This window comes from Pleurodeles waltl, chromosome 8 (assembly GCF_031143425.1).
Source record: "Pleurodeles waltl isolate 20211129_DDA chromosome 8, aPleWal1.hap1.20221129, whole genome shotgun sequence".
In the NCBI taxonomy this organism is placed as follows: domain Eukaryota; kingdom Metazoa; phylum Chordata; class Amphibia; order Caudata; family Salamandridae; genus Pleurodeles; species Pleurodeles waltl.
In genome coordinates, this window is record NC_090447.1 from 699,944,405 (window position 1) to 699,962,388 (window position 17,984).

The 17,984-nt window shown below is 44.9% G+C and overlaps 1 protein-coding gene across 3 annotated transcripts in view; it reads left to right on the forward strand.

The window, feature by feature from the left end:
* TFG (trafficking from ER to golgi regulator) overlaps positions 1-15,161 on the forward strand; it is a 169,305-nt gene extending 154,144 nt beyond the window's left edge. For all 3 annotated transcript variants that reach the window (XM_069204829.1, XM_069204830.1, XM_069204831.1), the window contains one exon: positions 14,376-15,161. In XM_069204829.1, the coding sequence (XP_069060930.1) occupies positions 14,376-14,746 (371 nt within the window). In that variant the 3' untranslated portion in view covers positions 14,747-15,161. The remainder of the gene's footprint in view (positions 1-14,375) is intronic.
* Positions 15,162-17,984: the final 2,823 nt, after the last annotated feature.

Genomic DNA, 17,984 nt, shown 5'->3' on the forward strand with positions numbered 1-17,984 from the left:
ACCAGCAGCTCAGGGCCGGTCAGGTGCAGAGGTCAAAGAGGTGCCCAAAACACATAGGCTTCAATGGAGAGAAGGGGGTGCCCCGGTTCCAGTCTGCCAGCAGGTAAGTACCCGTGTCTTCGGAGGGCAGACCAGGGGGGTTTTGTAGGGCACCGGGGGGGGACACGAGTCGGCACAAAAAGTACACCCTCAGCAGCGCGGGGGCGGCCGGGTGCAGTGTGGGAACACGCGTCGGGTTTCCAATGGTTTTCAATGAGAGATCAAGGGATCTCTTCAGCGTTGCAGGCAGGCAAGGGGGGGGCTCCTCGGGGTAGCCACCACCTGGGCAAGGGAGAGGGCCTCCTGGGGGTCACTCCTGCACAGAAGTTCCGATCCTTCAGGTGCTGGGGGCTGCGGGTGCAGGGTCTTTTCCAGCCGTCGGGGAAATGGAGTTCAGACAGTCGTGGTCAGGGGGAGCCTGGGGATTCCCTCTGCAGGCGTCGCTGTGGGGGCTAGGGGGGACAACTTTGGTTACTCACAGTCGTAGAGTCGCCGGAGGGTCCTCCCTGAAGCGTTGTTTCTCCACCAGTCGAGTCGGGGTCGCCGGGTGCAGTGTTGCAAGTCTCACGCTTCTTGCGGGGAGTTGCAGGGGTCTTTAAATCTGCTACTTGAAACAAAGTTGCAGTTCTTTTGGAGCAGGGCCGCTGTCCTCAGGAGTTTCTGGTCTTTCTCGAAGTCGGGCAGTCCTCAGAGGATTCAGAGGTCGCTGGTCCCTTGGAAAGCATCGCTGGAGCAGGTTTCTTTGGAAGGCAGGAGACAGGCCGGTAGGACTGGGGCCAAAGCAGTTGGTGTCTTCTGTTCTTCCTCTGCAGGGGTTTTTCAGCTCAGCTGTCCTCTTCTTCTTGTAGTTTCAGGAATCTAAATTCTTAGGTTCTGGGGAGCCCTTAAATACTAAATTTAAGGGCGTGTTTAGGTCTGGGGTGTTAGTAGCCAATGGCTACTAGCCCTGAGGGTGAGTACACACTCTTTGTGCCTCCTCCCAAGGGGTCACTTCAGCTCAGGACACCTTAGGGGCTGTCCTGACTGGCCAGTGACTCCTCCTTGTTGTTTTCTTTGTTTCCTCCGGTCTTGCCGCCAAAAGTGGGGGCCGTGGCCGGAGGGGGCGGGCAACTCCACTAGCTGGAGTGTCCTGCAGTGCCTTTGAGGCTCACCGCCAGGTGTGACAGCTCCTGCCTGGGGGAGGTGTTAGCATCTCCACCCAGTGCAGGCTTTGTTACTGGCCTCAGAGTGACAAAGGCACTCTCCCCATGGGGCCAGCAACATGTCTCTAGTGTGGCAGGCTGCTGGAACCAGTCAGCCTACACAGATAGTTGGTTAAGGTTTCAGGGGGCACCTCTAAGGTGCCCTCTGGGGTGTATTTCACAATAAAATGTACACTGGCATCAGTGTGCATTTATTGTGCTGAGAAGTTTGATACCAAACTTCCCAGTTTTCAGTGTAGCCATTATGGTGCTGTGGAGTTCGTGTAAAACAGACTCCCAGACCATATACTCTTATGGCTACCCTGCACTTACAATGTCTAAGGTATTGCTTAGACACTGTAGGGGCACAGTGCTCATGCACTGGTGCCCTCACCTATGGTATAGTGCACCCTGCCTTAGGGCTGTAAGGCCTACTAGAGGGGTGACTTATCTATACCTGCATAGGCAGTGAGAGGCTGGCATGGCACCCTGAGGGGAGTGCCATGTCGACTTAATCGTTTTGTTCTCACCAGCACACACAAGCTGGCAAGCAGTGTGTCTGTGCTGAGTGAGGGGTCTCCAGGGTGGCATCAGCCATGCTGCAGCCCTTAGACCTTCCTTGGCATCAGGGCCCTTGGTACCAGGGGTACCACTTACAAGGGACTTATCTGGATGCCAGGGTGTGTCAATTGTGGGTACAAAAGTACAGGTTAGGGAAAACACTGGTGCTGGGGCCTGGTTAGCAGGCCTCAGCACACTTTCAATTCAAAACATAGCATCAGCAAAGGCAAAAAGTCAGGGGGTAACCATGCCAAGGAGGCATTTCCTTACAAATGGCAAAGCTCAAACTTCCATTTTCAGTGTAGGTAAGTCTCTCCTATGACTGGCCTAACTATCCCTAAGGCAGGGTACTGTATGTTAGAAAATGGAACATGTACATGTAAAAAGCCTCCTGAATAATTTTTTACTGTGGCGAGGCTAGTATCTCCATTGGCAAATAGTGTTACATGCTGCCCCCCCCCCCCGCCTTGCAGGAAGCCACCCTGATGGTAGCCCAAAAGCTGACCTTCAAAGGAGAAGGTAGCTTTGAAGGGCAATGAGTAACACGTGGGAAAGGGACTGCTCTATTGTTCAATATTCATACTATTCGCACACTCGACGTGCGGCTGCTTTGTGATACACAATACATCGTGTACACCCCCAGCAGTCTTCAAATAACCTCGGAACTCAGTTCCCCTTACTCCACTGACACCTGCCAGCTGGATGTTGAACCAGTAATCAATACCCCGAGCCCATGATTGGTTCGGCGCTCCTGGTTAGGTGACCAACAAGTGATCCTGGGACTAGCACTACACTTACAATTTGAGCCCTATATAACATTGGCGCTCCATGGTTCTACGACCACACACTTTCCACGGGATAAGTTTAGACCCCAAGTCCCTGGGACTTTTACAATTTGTGTAGATGCCCCTGACCACCTAGATGGTTTTTCACACACTGGAATTTAGGTGCTACCAGTCGGAATTTCGTTGTCCTGATGATGACCCCTCTTTGACTCACCTCCATTACGGGGTCAAAACGTCGACATATCTCTAAGAGTGGATTATATGAATAAAACATTTTTTGTGAGACTCCAGGGCTTCCTGGACCGCGGGAGCCACTGTGAATTCCACAATTTTTTCTGACCACTTCTCGCACTCACCTGCACCTGAGCACCTTTCCTGTTTGTAGTAGGAGCACCTATCTAGACGTATGCAATTTTGAGATATAGAATGACTTGCATGTAAATTTCTTTTAACCCCTTCGCTGCCAGGCCTTTTCCCCCTCCTGTGCCGAGCCTTTTTTTGGCTATTTGGGGCAGTTCGCGCTTAGGCCCTCATAACTTTTTGTTCACATAAGCTACCCGTGCCAAATTTGCGTCCTTTTTGCGTCCTTTTTTTTCCAACATCCTAGGGATTCTAGAGGTACCCAGACTTTGTGGGTTCCCCAGAAGGAGGCCAAGAAATTAGCCAAAATACAGTGAATTTCGTTTTTTTTTTTTTTTTCAAAAAAATGGGAAAAAGGGGCTGCAGAAGAAGGCTTGTGGTATTTTTTTTTTTCCCCCTGAAAATGGCATCAACAAAGGGTTTGCGGTGCTAAAATCACCAGTTTCCCAGCTTTCAGGAACAGGCAGACTTGAATCAGAAAACCCAATTTTTCAACACAATATTGGCATTTTACTGGGACATACCCCATTTTTACGATTTTTTTGTGCTTTCAGCCACCTTCCAGTCAGTGACAGAAATGGGCATTAAACCAATGCTGGATCCCAGAAACCGCAACATTTCTGAAAAGTAGACAAAATTCTGAATTCAGCAAGGGGTAATTTGTGTAGATCCTACAAGGGTTTCCTACAGAAAATAACAACTGAAAAAGAAAAATATTGAAATTGAGGTGAAAAAAAACATCAATTTTTCTCTACTTTTTACTCTGTAACTTTTTCCTGCAATGTCAGATTTTTGAAAGCAATATACTGTTACGTCTGCTGGACTCCTCTGGTTGCGGGGATATATAGGGCTTGTAGGTTCATCAAGAACCCTAGGTACCCTGAGCCAATAAATGAGCTGCACCCTGCAGTGCGTTTTCATTCTATACCGGGTATACAGCAATTCATTTGCTGAAATATAAAGAGTGAAAAATAGCTATCAAGAAAACCTTTGTATTTCCAAAAAAGGGCACAAGATAAGGTTTTGAGGAGCAGTGGTTATTTGCACATCTCTGAATTCCACGAACAGATGTACAGTGACATTTTTCATATCTATATATATATATATATATATATATATATATATATATATATAAATTTATTTATTTGATGGCATGTGTAGCTGCAGATACACATGCTTTGCACATCCCGCCATCTAGTGTTGGGCTCTGAGTGTTACAAGTTGTTTTTCTTGAAAGAAGTATTTTTGAGTCACGAGATCGAGGGACTCCTCCCATTTCGGCTCCATTGCGCATGGGCGTCGACTCCATCTTAGATTGTTTTCTTTCCGCCATCGGGTTCGGACGTGTTCCTTTTCGCTCCGCGCTTTGGTTCGGAAAGTTAGTGAAAAACTCGGAAAATTCGACGGTATTGTTTGCGTTTGGTATCGGGTTAGTTACAACAGATCGACACTGATATTTGAAGAGCTCCGTCGGCCCTTCGGGGTTTTCGATTTCCCCAGCGGGGCCTGGTCGGCCCGACTGCGTGCGTCTTCAAGGCTAATGGAACGGACCCCATTCTGCTTCTGCCCCGAATGTCACAATAAGTATCCTTATACAGATCAGCATTTGGTCTGTAATTTGTGTTTGTCGCCAGAACACAAAGAGGATACCTGTGAGGCCTGTCAGGCATTTCGGTCCGGAAAGACCTTAAGGGACCGAAGAGCAAGAAGACTACAGATGGCGTCGGTGCCGACAGGACAAAAACACATGGAGGAAGAAGAGGAAGCTTTCTCCATCGAGGATTCAGACTCTGAAGAGGTCGATCCTGAACAGACGCCGAAAACCGTGAGTAAGACGTCGATACACAAGACTCACGTAAAGACCAGTAAAGCCCAGGGGACGCCACCACCAACAGGCCATGGCTTAACCCGAAAAATAGGTGACCGGGCATTGGCACTGAAAAAGGGCATGCATGTGTTGAAGTCATCCGACTCTGGTTGAGATACCAGCACAGAGCACACTACCCCGATACACCAGGTCAGGGCAGACTCTGCACTGAGAGAGCGGCACCGAACCAAGTCGGCACTGAGAAATCAGTACGCTGAAGAGCAAAAAAGTGTCGTCGGAACCGAAAAAGGCAGCCAAAAAGGTTTCGATACCGAAACATCCAGCCTCTGAACCGAAATCAAGTTCCTACACAGAGAAACAAGGCCTGTCCTCACAAATGCAAACACATAGATTTGGACAGGAACTGGAGACAATGGAGCCAGACTACACCCAAAGAAGGCTCCACATCCAAAAAGAAACAATGAAGATCAGTACTCTCCCTCCAATTCAAATGAAACAAACTTGCCTTCCAAGAGAAAGACATGCAGCCATGCATAGCCATTGTCCCAAACGCAAGATTGCACATGCGGCCCTTACGACAGTGCCTAGCATCACAATAATCACAGGCACAGGGTCAACTTCAAGATCTAGTGTTGATAGACCGCCAAACATACACCTCGCTTCAATGGTGGAACAATATAAATTTAAACCAAGGGCGGCCTTTCCAAAACCCAGTGCCTCAATACGTAATAACAGATGCCTCCATGATAGGGTGGGGAGCACACCTCAATCAACACAGCATCCAAGGACAATGGGACACTCAGCAGAGACAGTTTCACATAAATCACTTAGAACTACTGGCAGTATTTCTAGCGTTGAAAGCATTTCAACCTATAATAAGCCACAAACACATTCTTGTCAAAACAGACAACATGACAACGATGTATTATCTGAACAAACAGGGAGGAACACACTCGACACAGTTGTGTCTCCTGGCACAGAGAATATGGCATTGGGCGATTCACAACCACATTCGCCTAATAGGGCAGTTTATCCCAGGGATTCAGAATCAGTTAGCAGACAATCTCTCTGGATCACCAACAGATCCACGAATGGGAGATTCGCCCCCAAATACTAAACACTTACTTCCAAAGATGGGGAACACCACAAATAGACCTGTTTGCAACAAAAGAAAATGCAAAATGCCAAAACTTCGCATCCAGATACCCACAGGATCAGTCTCCAGGCAATGCGTTATGGATGAGTTGGTCAGGGATATTTGCATACGCTCCCCCCCCCCCCCCCCCCCCTCTCCCACTCCTTCCATATCTGGTAAACAAATTGATCCAAAACAAACTCAAACTCGTACGAATAGCACCAACTTGGGCAAGGCAACCTTGGTACACAACACTACTAGACCTATCAGTAGTACCTCATGTCAAACTACCAAACAGGCCAGATCTGTTAACTCAACAGAAACAACAGATCAGACACCCAAATCCAGCATCACTGAATCTAGCAATTTGGCTCCTGAAGTCTTAGAATTCGGACATCTAGACCTCACACAGGAATGTATGGAGGTCATAAGACAAGCTAGGAAACCAACCGCAAGGCATTGCTATGCAAATAAGTGGAAAAGATTTGTGTATTATTGCCATAATAAACAAATACAACCCTTACACCCATCTGCTAAAGACATTGCCTCATACATTTACTAAGTATTACTGCGTAGATGTCTTAGCAACCCAACAAGCCACAGTAGGACAGGCTGTATTAAGAACATTATTTCAGACAACTTCAACTCCTACAGGCTAAACCACTGCTTTTTGGAGAGATTACTGCTTGGTAGTCTATGCACAGCATGTGTATCTGCAGCTACACATGCCACCGAACGAAAAATGTCACTTACCCAGTGTAGATCTGTTCGTGGCATGAGACGCTGCAGATTCACATGTGCCCTCTCACCTCCCCAGTAGCCTGTAGCCGTTTTTAGTTGAATGAAAATTGTAAATATGTAAATTATAACCCTTTTAATACACGAAGTACATACATAACTACTCCATTGCATGGGCACCTAGTATACTCACAACTCCTACCTCACCCTCTGCGGGGAAAACAATCTAAGATGAAGTCGACGCCCATGCGCCATGGAGCCGAAAGGGAGGAGTCGCTCGGTCTCATGAATCAAAAAGACTTCTTTCAAGAAAAACAACTTGTAACACTCAGAGCCCAACACTAGATGGCAGGATAATACACAGCATGTGAATCTGCAGCATCTCATGCCACAAATATTTTTCTAATGGGGTGGACAGAGAATTATCCACCCCATTAATAAGTGAAAACAATAAAGGGGCTAAAACACAACCTTTTCAAATGCCCCACCCCCAACTACTTTAAAGGTGGGTGAGCATTCACCCTGAGAACCAAAACTAACTTTACTGGACAAATTCTCATATAGGTGTGCAAGGAAACCTAGAATTTCCTTAGGGGCACCAAGAGAAAGCAGAGTAGACCAAACGATAGTATGGTCAACTAAATCAAAAGCACTACTTAGATCTGCAAAATAATGGTAAAGAGCACCTGGTTTGGCTCTGGTGTATTTCCCAATCCATAGATCCAAGTTAACACATTGCTTGATGGTCTTTAAGCCCTTTCTAAAACCAAACTGGATTGGTGACAAGAGAGAATATTCTTGAACCCACTCTTCCAACCTCTTCAGTAGGATCCGACTCATCACCTTCACCGAGGAATCCAGAAGTGAAAAATATTTTTAGGATCTGATTTATTGTCCTTTTTACAAATGGGTACAATTATAGAAATACCCCAGGAAGGTGGGATCGTTCTGACAGCTACATTAAACACCCTTGTAAGGACGGGCCCCCATAGTTTAGTGGCCAATTTAAATGTCCTTTCCCCAACACTGACCTGCAAAGCCAAGAGAACCGCCTCAATAGAGATTCAGTGGAAGAGGGTTCCATCAATGCATCACCCCACATCCTTCTTCTCCACTGTCACTATTGCTGTTTAAAGATTTCAGAGAAATATGCCGTCCATGCATCACAGGAAACCGAACAAAACTCTGGGATAGTACATTTTTAAAAAAAATTTATTCTTTTTTTTTAAAATGGTACGTTGATTTGATCCCAAAATAACTTTATTATTGTTAGTTTCTGCAGCTAAGGTCCGTTTTATACACTCCTCTTCCTGGAGTACATTCTTCCTTGCAACAAGGGTCTTTCTATAATATAAGCAAAGACTTTCTCACCATGATATCCTGCGGGAAACTACATAGAGCCAGTTTTAAACACCGGGAGGCCCGAGTGTGTGCTTGATCAAACCACCCCCTCTTCCCCCCCCCCCCACCCAGGTGGTGTTCAATATACGTACTAGGAGTGGCTTAATGGAGTCACTCAGAACTATCCAGCAACACAATAGAAGTCCCCAAATCCTGAAAACAGTAATTTATTTCAGAAAAAAAATCTGATTGCTATTTTTTTTGTAGTATGCTGTTTGGATCAATACCTGCCCACTTAATTCACATACTGTGAGAGCAATATTATTAATTTTAGGAAATACATCACATTTCTTACCCCAGAAAAAAGGCATTACAAAGGAGTCACGGTCACTTAATAGAGGCTGTACAATGCTTGGGGGTGCCACACAACACTTGCAAAGGCAGACACCAATACATGGTCAATAATGGGAGAGGCATTCCTTCCAGTAAAGGTTGTAATTTGCTCCCCATTATCACATTAACATTTCAGTAACTGTAATTCATGCTTAATATGATGGATATCAATGCATCCCTGTACTCCTTATGACACAACTGTACATAGCCCACCCCTTCCTGATTACTATATCAATATACGCTTGTAGCGGGTAAAGGGCAATACTGGATATTAGTCGCTTGCCCATAGCAGTACAAAGTTTTTGTATGGCTAGAGCGTAAATCTCCTAGGCCAGTGGTTCCCAGCCTGTGGCCCAGGGACCCTTGGGGTCTCCAACTGCCTAAAAAATTAAATTACAGTTTAGATCTCAGCTTCCAGTAGTGACTCAGTGGAGAGGGGGGCTAGTTTGCAATAATGATAAAGCGGGGGTCCACAGAAGTCAAAAGGTTGGGAACCACTGTTCTAGACCATGGTCAAGTGCTTTAACTACCCTGCTGCATGTAGGGTCAAAAAAATTCTTATGGAAATTTACCAACACCAGGTCACACCCCCTAGATAGTTCGCCACAGCAATTGGGAGTGTGGACCTACAGAAGAAGACTTTTTAACAGTTATAGGGCAATAATTAGAAATGAGAATCTGGAGCTCTGTTAGCCCTCCCAGCTTGGGAAGGTATAGCACCTAGAAAGCAGAAAGCAGAAAGAGAAACCCTCCACATGAGTCTGGTTCACTCACCAAGTTTCTTGAATACAAATAAGATCAAAGTCAGCTATGGTGTTAATCCAGTCAATAGTTCCCAGCTTGTTCATTAACCCGCACACATTCCAAGTAGCACATTTATAACGCTAATAGACTTTTCATCCTTCGCATGGTCTCCCTTAACTTTTAGCCTCTGTTCCCCAGGTTGTTGATGTGTGCTGGACTCTGATTTTACTGTTTTTGTTACTCTGGGCACTTCACCACTGCTAACCAGTGCTAAAGTGCAAGTGCTCCTTTACGAAATGTGTATGTAATTGGCTTATCCATGATTGGCATATTTGATTCACTAGTTAGTCCCTAGTAAAGTGCACTAAAGGTTCCAGGGCCTGTAAATCAAATGCTACTAGTGGGCCTGCAGCACTAGTTGTGCCACCCACTTAAGTAGCTCTTTAATCATGTCTCAGACCTGACATTGCAGTGTTTGTGTGCAGTTTTAACTGTAAATCCGACTTGGCAGGTGTACCCACTTGCCAGGCCTAAACATACCCTCTTCTTACGTGTCAGGCCCCCCAAGGTAGGCCCTAGGTAGCCCCAAGGGCAGGGTGCTGTGGATGGTTAAGGTAGGACATTTAGTAATGTGTTTTTTTTGTCCAGACAGTGAAATATTACTAAATTTGTTTTGCACTGTTGCAAGGCCTGTCCCTCTCATAGGTTAACATGGGGGCTACCTTTAATTCTGATTAAAGTGTAGATTCCCTTTGGGAGCAGATGGACATGTCGAGTTTGGGGCTCTGAGCTCACAATTTAAAAATACATCTTTTAGTAAAGTTGACTTTAAGATTGTGTTTTAAAAATGCTACTTTTAGAAAGTGAGCATTTTCTTGCTTATACCATTTCTGTGACTGCCTGTATATGGGTTCCCTGTCTGGGTCAGTTTGACAGCTGGGCTGGTTGCACCTCACACTAGACAGTGACACAAAGGGAGCTGGCGGGCAGCCTGCTTATCCTGATGAGCCATCTGTGTTAGGAGGGATGGGAGGAGTGGTCACTCACACCTGAAAGGGCTGTGCCTGCCCTCACACAATGCAGTCTCCACCACCCCTACTACCCCGGTGAGTGTCGGGGGCCTGGCCTGGGCACGGCGGGATTTCATGTTCAAAAGAAACTTTACTTTGAAGTAGGCCAGTATAAGAAGGGTGCCGAAAACCACAGACTTTAGAAACGCTTCTGGAAACGAGAGAAGACCTGCCCTGCCTGTGACTGTGCTTTGTGGAGCTATCCTGCAGTTGCTGCTTCTGCCAGAGTAAGAGAGCAAAGACTGGACTTTGTGTGCCTTCCATCTTGTGAAGAAATCTCCAAGGGCTTGATTTAGAGCTTGCCTCCTGTTTGAAGTCTCAAGGACAGCAAAGACTTCTCTGCCAGCACCTGGAGTCTCTGGAGAGACTCCTACTCTGCCCTGTGGTGCCCATCTAGTTCCTGGGACCCTGAAAGGAGAAGTGTTTAAAACTACTCAAAGACTCTTTGCATTTTTATTAATAACTTGACTTGTGTATTGTGGATTTGTCGTTTTGGTCTTGTTTTGTTTAGATAAATATTTCCTAATGTTCTAAACCTGTGTTGTCATTTTGTAGTGTTTTTATTAAGTTACTGTGTGTGTTGGTACAACTACTTTACACCTAGCACTCTGAAGTTAAGCCTACTGCTCTGCCAAGCTACCAAGGGGGTAAGCAGGGGTTAGCTGAGGGGATTTCTCTTTTACCCTGACTAGTGAGGGTCCTTGCTTGAACAGGGTGGGGGGTGTAACCTGACTGTCAACCAAAGACCCCATTTCTAACACACACCCATCCAAGATTTGATTGGTATCACCCGAATTAGACACAATATTGTTGTGAATCCCAGCACAAGGTGCCCACATTTTACTTTTAACAGTAGGCCTATGTTTACCAGTGTTTACCCAAAAGTACCTAGAAAATAAGCATTCAGCAAATCAACAGCAGTCAGTCATAGTACCCCCCCCCAGGTTTATCTTTACCACACCTCGTCATTATGCCTGCAGTAGTTTGGTTAGCCATTCTCTTGTAAAGAACTCAGTACCTGGTCCCTATTGGACACCACCGGTAGGGAGTAAAAAGGGGATTGGGTCCTGACACTTTGAGTTCGGTGTGGCATTATGCATTTGTAAAGGACTCTGTAAATGACGATAAAAGAAGCCCATGGGGAAAAAGAGCCATGTATCGAACAAACTGGGAGGACAGCACTGACCTTGCACGGATTTCCACAACAAAACTAAGGTGTTGGTAACTAATAGCTATACAAGCCATCCTTAAGTTTTGTTAGAGGCCTGACCTGTCCCATTCTCCTAGTAAGCAACATTTGATGTGCTCTGCCAGATGGAAATGTGCAGTTCGAGCTAAGCCAGTGCTCAACTTTGTTCTTCAGGGATTCAGGAGTTTCAATTAATCCTGATTTCGAAGTGGGAACATTAACCAAGACAGCTCCATAAGGGCTGCAAGCTGGAGGCAGGTTAAGGGTAACAGGACCACAAGGAGGCATTTGGGCATTTGGGCATTAGAACTGACATGATTTGGTACTAGTAGCTGGGACGAAGTGTCAAAAAGGGGTTTTGGTTCAAGTAGGAGTAGACGGTAGAAGCTGTCTGTGTTGGGAAGACCTAGGTCCACCTCCTGTACACACCCTTCAGAGGTCAGGCCCTAGGTAAATCACTAACCGTTTGATGGGCGTAGCCTGGGTTAATAGGATTATCCTGCCCAGGGTTTAGTAGGGGAGGCTCCACTACATTAACATTTGTCATGGTCACATTTGACATTTTCTGGTAGAAAGAAGTTACTTTTTCGATTTTACTTTCCAACCTATCCAGCTTCTCTCCAAGTGGTGACAGCAAATCTTTAATAGTGGCTATTATAGCTCCAAATTAGGACCATGGGGATTAATCCAAGGAAATTGGGTAATTATCGCTCTCAAAACAGATGGTGGTGGTGGGGTTGGGTGGGGGGGGCATTAACAACTATGGCCTTCCGACTCTTCCTCTTGCTTTTTGCAGTAGGTGAACTGGCTAGAGAAGTAGAGGCAGTGCTCCCAAATGGCAATTGATGGTTAACAAACATTAAAGGCCTCGTTCATGGTAATACTATGCCTTTCCACCGGCTCCCACTCCTTATCCGGGCTAGGGTCAGTTTGCTCAATAGACACCACAGGTCCACTTGGCCCAGCCTTACCCAGGGATAGATGACATTCTGCCTGGTCAATTTCCTTTGAAATGACTCCCACGGCACGTGCTAGGTATGAGTCAATGGTGGTACAGGTGTTATCTGCTTCTGGCTTGGCTCTTCCAGTCTTTCACTTAGCCATGTTGGCAAATGAATCCAAAAAGAGTCTTGCGGTATAGGTCCCCAGCACAACAAATCCCCTGCTGAGCAACAACAATGGAGATAGTAAAACTAAATATTGTGATTCAGCACTGCGGGCACAACTTGACTCATTCACTTCAAAGTCAAATGAAGATCTGGCCTGATATGAATTGAGCCATAGAATATCTGGATACCAAGATACAGTAATTGGCAGCAGAGACAAGGAAACCAGAACCAAAAGAGCGGACTCAGTACAGCCTCGTCTGGCCACGGACAGGTGCACACGGGCCTGTTCTTGGCCCAGGTGCGTCCTGCACCGCAGATTTATCTCGGCACTTCTAACGCAATGGAAAGTGTCTCCCCGTCTCCTGCGGCTACATGGGTCTCTGGGGGATGAAGTCTGGGCCCAGTTAGCCTCCACTAGAAAGTAACAATGTTGAACACTTCAAAGGTGCGCCCACTCAACTCTACGACATGCTCCTCCGATCTACGCCCTTTTAGTCTACAACACTGTCCTTCCACAGCACTCTGCCACTCCACACTACACTATTATACTCAGTCCATGCCACTCAACCCTACATCACTTTTCGCTACTCCATGACTGTACACCACTCCTTGACACTCCACTTCATTCCATTGTGCTGAGCGCTCTCTAGGGCTATGTGGGGGACATTCCCATACCAATAGGTGTTCTGTCTGCTGGATCCATCCTGTCTTGTAACTAACATTCTTACAAAATGAATGTCTGTAAGCTGCTTTGGATGATCTGAACAACTGGTGCAACAGTGTTTTTAAAATAAAAGAGGAGTTGCTGTTTTCGCTAAGATTTTGAACTTATTTATACGTGGTAGGCTGCTCGTTTGGGTGCACTTGAGAACTGCACAAGATCTAGCTGGTGGCAGGATATTGGTAAAGATAGTCATTGGGGATTCAAGGCAAGGAGACCTGTTGCCTCCCTGAGCAGGAGGCCAATTTGCTGTTTCAGGGGTCTCTTCAGGTCAGGGAACATAGAGACTGATGAGAAGGACATGGTAAAGACTGCAAGCTACTTGAAGCACGTACATCATCATGTGTTTGTTTCAGATTAATAGAACATCGTCTGTAACACGTGCATATAGTAATTTTAGACTATTACATTTGTTATTGCCATTGATGATAACACACTGCTTTTGATATATTTGTGTGAAAGTAGTCTGATTCATTGATCAGTTTCTCCCCTCTTAATTTCCAAGCCTCCACGTGGAATACAAAATATTGAGACCTTTGTGCTGAGGTTGAAGGGAACGCTATTAATATTCAACCAGGTGTATTCAAATTTCAAATGTTAGCTAGGCGGTCCTGTAAAGTGAGAGTTTCTAAGTAACAGATCTTCTGTAAATCCGAGGGGCCTTTTTAACTCATTAGTGAAACCGCACAAGTGCACCGTCTATAAACTCTACTATATGCCACCGTACTTAATCACATTTCTTCCACTCACAACCTTGGCTCGGCAATGTATCCTGAAGATTAATTGTTAGAATTTGACTGCAGGCCCTTTTCAGGCAAGGGTGCCCTCAAAAGTGCTCTGGATTTTCTGGGTTTTCAAAATGTAAGACCCGTGAACTTTGCTTTAAATCCAATCATATGCAAATTGGATACGACAGCGCCTGAATCACAGAAAGCATATTTCACACAGATTAGCATGTTCATTTTTATTATTACTTATTCAGCCAAAAGAGCGAACTAGGTTTCTTTGTTTTCAACAGATACGTTTGTAATTTGTTTTGTTATATCGATATGTCTGTTTCATATAGTGTTGGATGGGTTTGTGCTTGTTTAACTATTGTTTACATTTTTTTGAGAAGTGCTGATTCATAAGGCTACCCTTAATTGCCTCTAAACCTTGTTCTGTTTTTTCTTTTACTACAGGCTACAATCAACAAGCCACACCTCAACAACCACAGCAGTTTCAAGGATACAGTCAGCCGGGTTCTCAGGTTCCAGCCCCTGGATTTCCTGCTCAATCTCAGCAGCATCCATCTCAGCCTCAACAGTATCAAGCAGGCACCTTCCCACCACAGAGTTATACAACACAAGCCTCCCAACCAGCTAATTACAATGTTCCTCCTGCTTCCCAGCCTGGAATGGCTCCGAGCCAGCCAGGTGCCTATCAAGCTAGGCCTTCTTTCACACCACCTGGAAGTACTGTCACCCCTCCTCCAAGTGGTTCCAATCCCTATGCACGCAACCGTCCTGCATTTGGTCAGGGCTATGCCCAACCTGGCCCAGGGTACCGATAAAGCTCAGTGAATAACTTGTGGTACAGGCTAGACACTTTCCCTCCAAACAGACTCCAATATTAACTTTTTAAATCGTGTTGAAGTTAAAGCATAAAATGTTCTTCATGGCATCACTGTTGCTTTTAAATAAACACAATATCATTTGCAAGGGCGTAAGACCAAATGCCTAATTTCCAGCTCTAAATTGTATAAGCTTCCTAGTTTCTTTTTTAAAAACTACCTTCATATGTGTAAAGTGATTGACATCCTAGCTTGCGTTGCGTGAAAGGTATAAAAAGTGCTAACGAAGTTTAGCCCATGTATCTGCCTTGTTTTTACCATAACTGCGGTGTACTAAATTTGACTTACGCTAGAGTAAAAACTAGCTAATATGTACAAATGTATGATTCACACTAATTAAACAATTACATCAGTTGTTTTTGTTCATATTCATTTGGGAAACTCAAAATAGGTACACTGATGACAATGCTTCATAAGGCTATGCTCTTTACGTTTGTTTTATGGGCATACATGTACTCGCTTTTCATACAGTTCCACAGACCAAGATCCTAAAATAATCTCAGTTCAACAAACTTTTTTTTATTGCAACACATCAAAGCTTCCCTTTATCACGCTCTAAAAAAAAAGTGTCCATTGCTCCTCTTCAGAGTGATTGCAGCAGTGGCCTGCCAAAGGCAGTCGTGTTTATCACTGTTGAGGCCCAGGGACAGTTCATTTTTCTTGTCACGTTTGGGATTGTAGTCCATCAGAAATACAATTGCTTGGTTTCCAGAATGGCTCTGGGGCAATAAAGGAAGAGGGTAAGGTCCAAGATATGGTTATGTAGGAAATAATGGTAGTAGGAATAGACTTAAATGTGTGCAAACGATGCTAGTAAGAACTTATTTAAACAATAGTCGGCCTTTTCCATGGCATACACAGGAATTACGTGGCTTGCAAAAGCTGTGCTGCCCTACGTGTTTTGGCTCACCTTTTTGCTTTCCCTAGTTTGACAATCATGATACCCCACTGGAGGTGTTTTTATGTCTGCGGTTTCCTTTTGTCCTTCTGGAAATCTGTATACCTGGTCAGTAAGAAGTATCTCACTCATTTTGTTTGTTCAGGCTAATGTTTTGCTGCCGTGACTACAAATCACTTATACTCACTCACACTCACTCTGTCTCATTCTCATATTTAGCAGCCTTCCCAGACGTTGGGAGCTCATGCAGTCCAATACATGTGAGACCTAGAGCATGTCAATTTGTTTGACTGGAATCTTTGGCGTCAAACTGCAAACACTGGCCACCAGTATGGACTCCATGTATACTCCAGGGAGGGTCCAGCACTCTTTCTAGATGCCCTACCTTGAGGAGTATGGGTTACCAAGGAGGTGTGGACCCCTTAAATTGGCCTCTGTATATAAAATTGAGCAACCAAGTATTGGTTAGTTAGTTCAAATCTTCCTTTTCACAGTTCAAGTTTAAAGTAACCTATCCAGCCAAGTCGGTATATCCAATGGAAATTTATTTTGAAATACGTGAAGGATGAAAAGTCAATGCGATTCAACAATCTGATTTTTCACTTTATATAAGGGATTTATCCCGTCCATCTCCAAGCTGATGTGTTCCTAGACTAATCTAAAGATAATGAGGTCTTACAAGAATTAATCTTAAAATATCTGAACAGTTTTTAGAAAGCCCCAGGTATTTATACCACTAGGGGGCAAAACACGTGTCCGCGTTTGCTCATCTCTTATGCACTTCATATGACTTTTCATCCTTCACGTATTTCAAAATAAATTTACATTGGATGTACAGAGTATGGACACCATGTTCCTCTAGAATTTGAAGATTTTACAAACCTTTAAGTAAAGCGAACACTCTAGTTGATGCTGAGAACCTGCCTGGCCAACTTGATCAATGCAGCTACAGTAGCCTTTAACTTGTATGTGGTGCACTTTCATTGTCATCTGCACAGCAAGCAGGTATGTTTACCGGTGTGGGAACAGAGTAGATATGAAAACCAGAATAGAACATCTGAGTGGTTGCTATTCTCCCTCCAGGCTTGGCCTAATTTCAAGAAACCTGCCTAGTCACCTTGCTGCTTCTCTGCCAGTGAGCTGGCGTGCACCTGCACAGAGAAGCTAACCTGCGCAAGGCCTTGGGTACAAACTGAGCTGGCTCTGGAGGAAGGTCACCACAACCTAGCTGCACTAGAGGAAACAAAAGTAATAAGAGCATCATCTGGGTCCTGAATGGGTCGATCATCTTTATATACTGGGAGTAATGAGCTGCGCTACACATAACCCTGTCTGTGCCTTCTTGGTGCCTATATTGGTCCTCCTTCAGCCCCGTAGGGTACCAGTAAGCAGTTGGCCTTAAACTTTGGTTTGGTGTTAGGTAACCGTGACTGGATGATGTCAGATTCTGAACCATCTTCCCACCCCTTGTGCTTCAGTGGAGATTTCCAGTTTAGGTACGGATTGGTTCTTAGCTCTTAAATACTAAGTCCTGATTGGAAATCTGATTCTTGTGGGTGACACTAGCCGGAAAAACTTGATGCCATTAGATTCTGAGATGCAGGCTTTTAAAAGGAAAATGCATTATATGGCCAGTTTAAAGTGTAGTGGCTGAGTGTATTTTATCCTGACAGAACCTGGGCTATCAGTTTGGCCATTAACTGAGACCTTACTGACCAGAAATTTGCAGTTTGTGTCACCTACAGGATATTACCTGGGATGTGCAAGTTGTTTCAGCTCGTGTATATCATCTAGGGCTACATAGTGTGTGAATGGCTCCTTATAAAAAGCACAGTCCTTTTGTAGAAGTTCTTTCCTACACAGTGTAAAAGTTGCACAGTATCCCACAATTCCATTTCTGCAAACACTTGGACAGAGACATATTTCTAATGGCCTTCAGTTTGATCAATACAGTCTAAAATGTGCATATACCTGAATATTTTATTTGATTACCTATGAAACAGTTGCATATGAAATGATATTCATTTGATATGGCTTTTGCTAATTATCTGTTTGAGGCGTGTGTGGCTGTAGATCTACATGCTCTGCATAGTTCTGCCATCTAGTGTTAGGTCTGGAAGTGTGCAAGTTGTTTTTCTTTGAAGACATCTTTGGGGTCATGAGTAAAGTGACTACTTCTCTTGGTGATACTGCATCTAGGCATCGACTCCATTGTTAGTGTTCTTTCCACTGTCGGGTTCACATGTGTTTTCTAGCGCTCCAAGACTATTTTGTACTCCT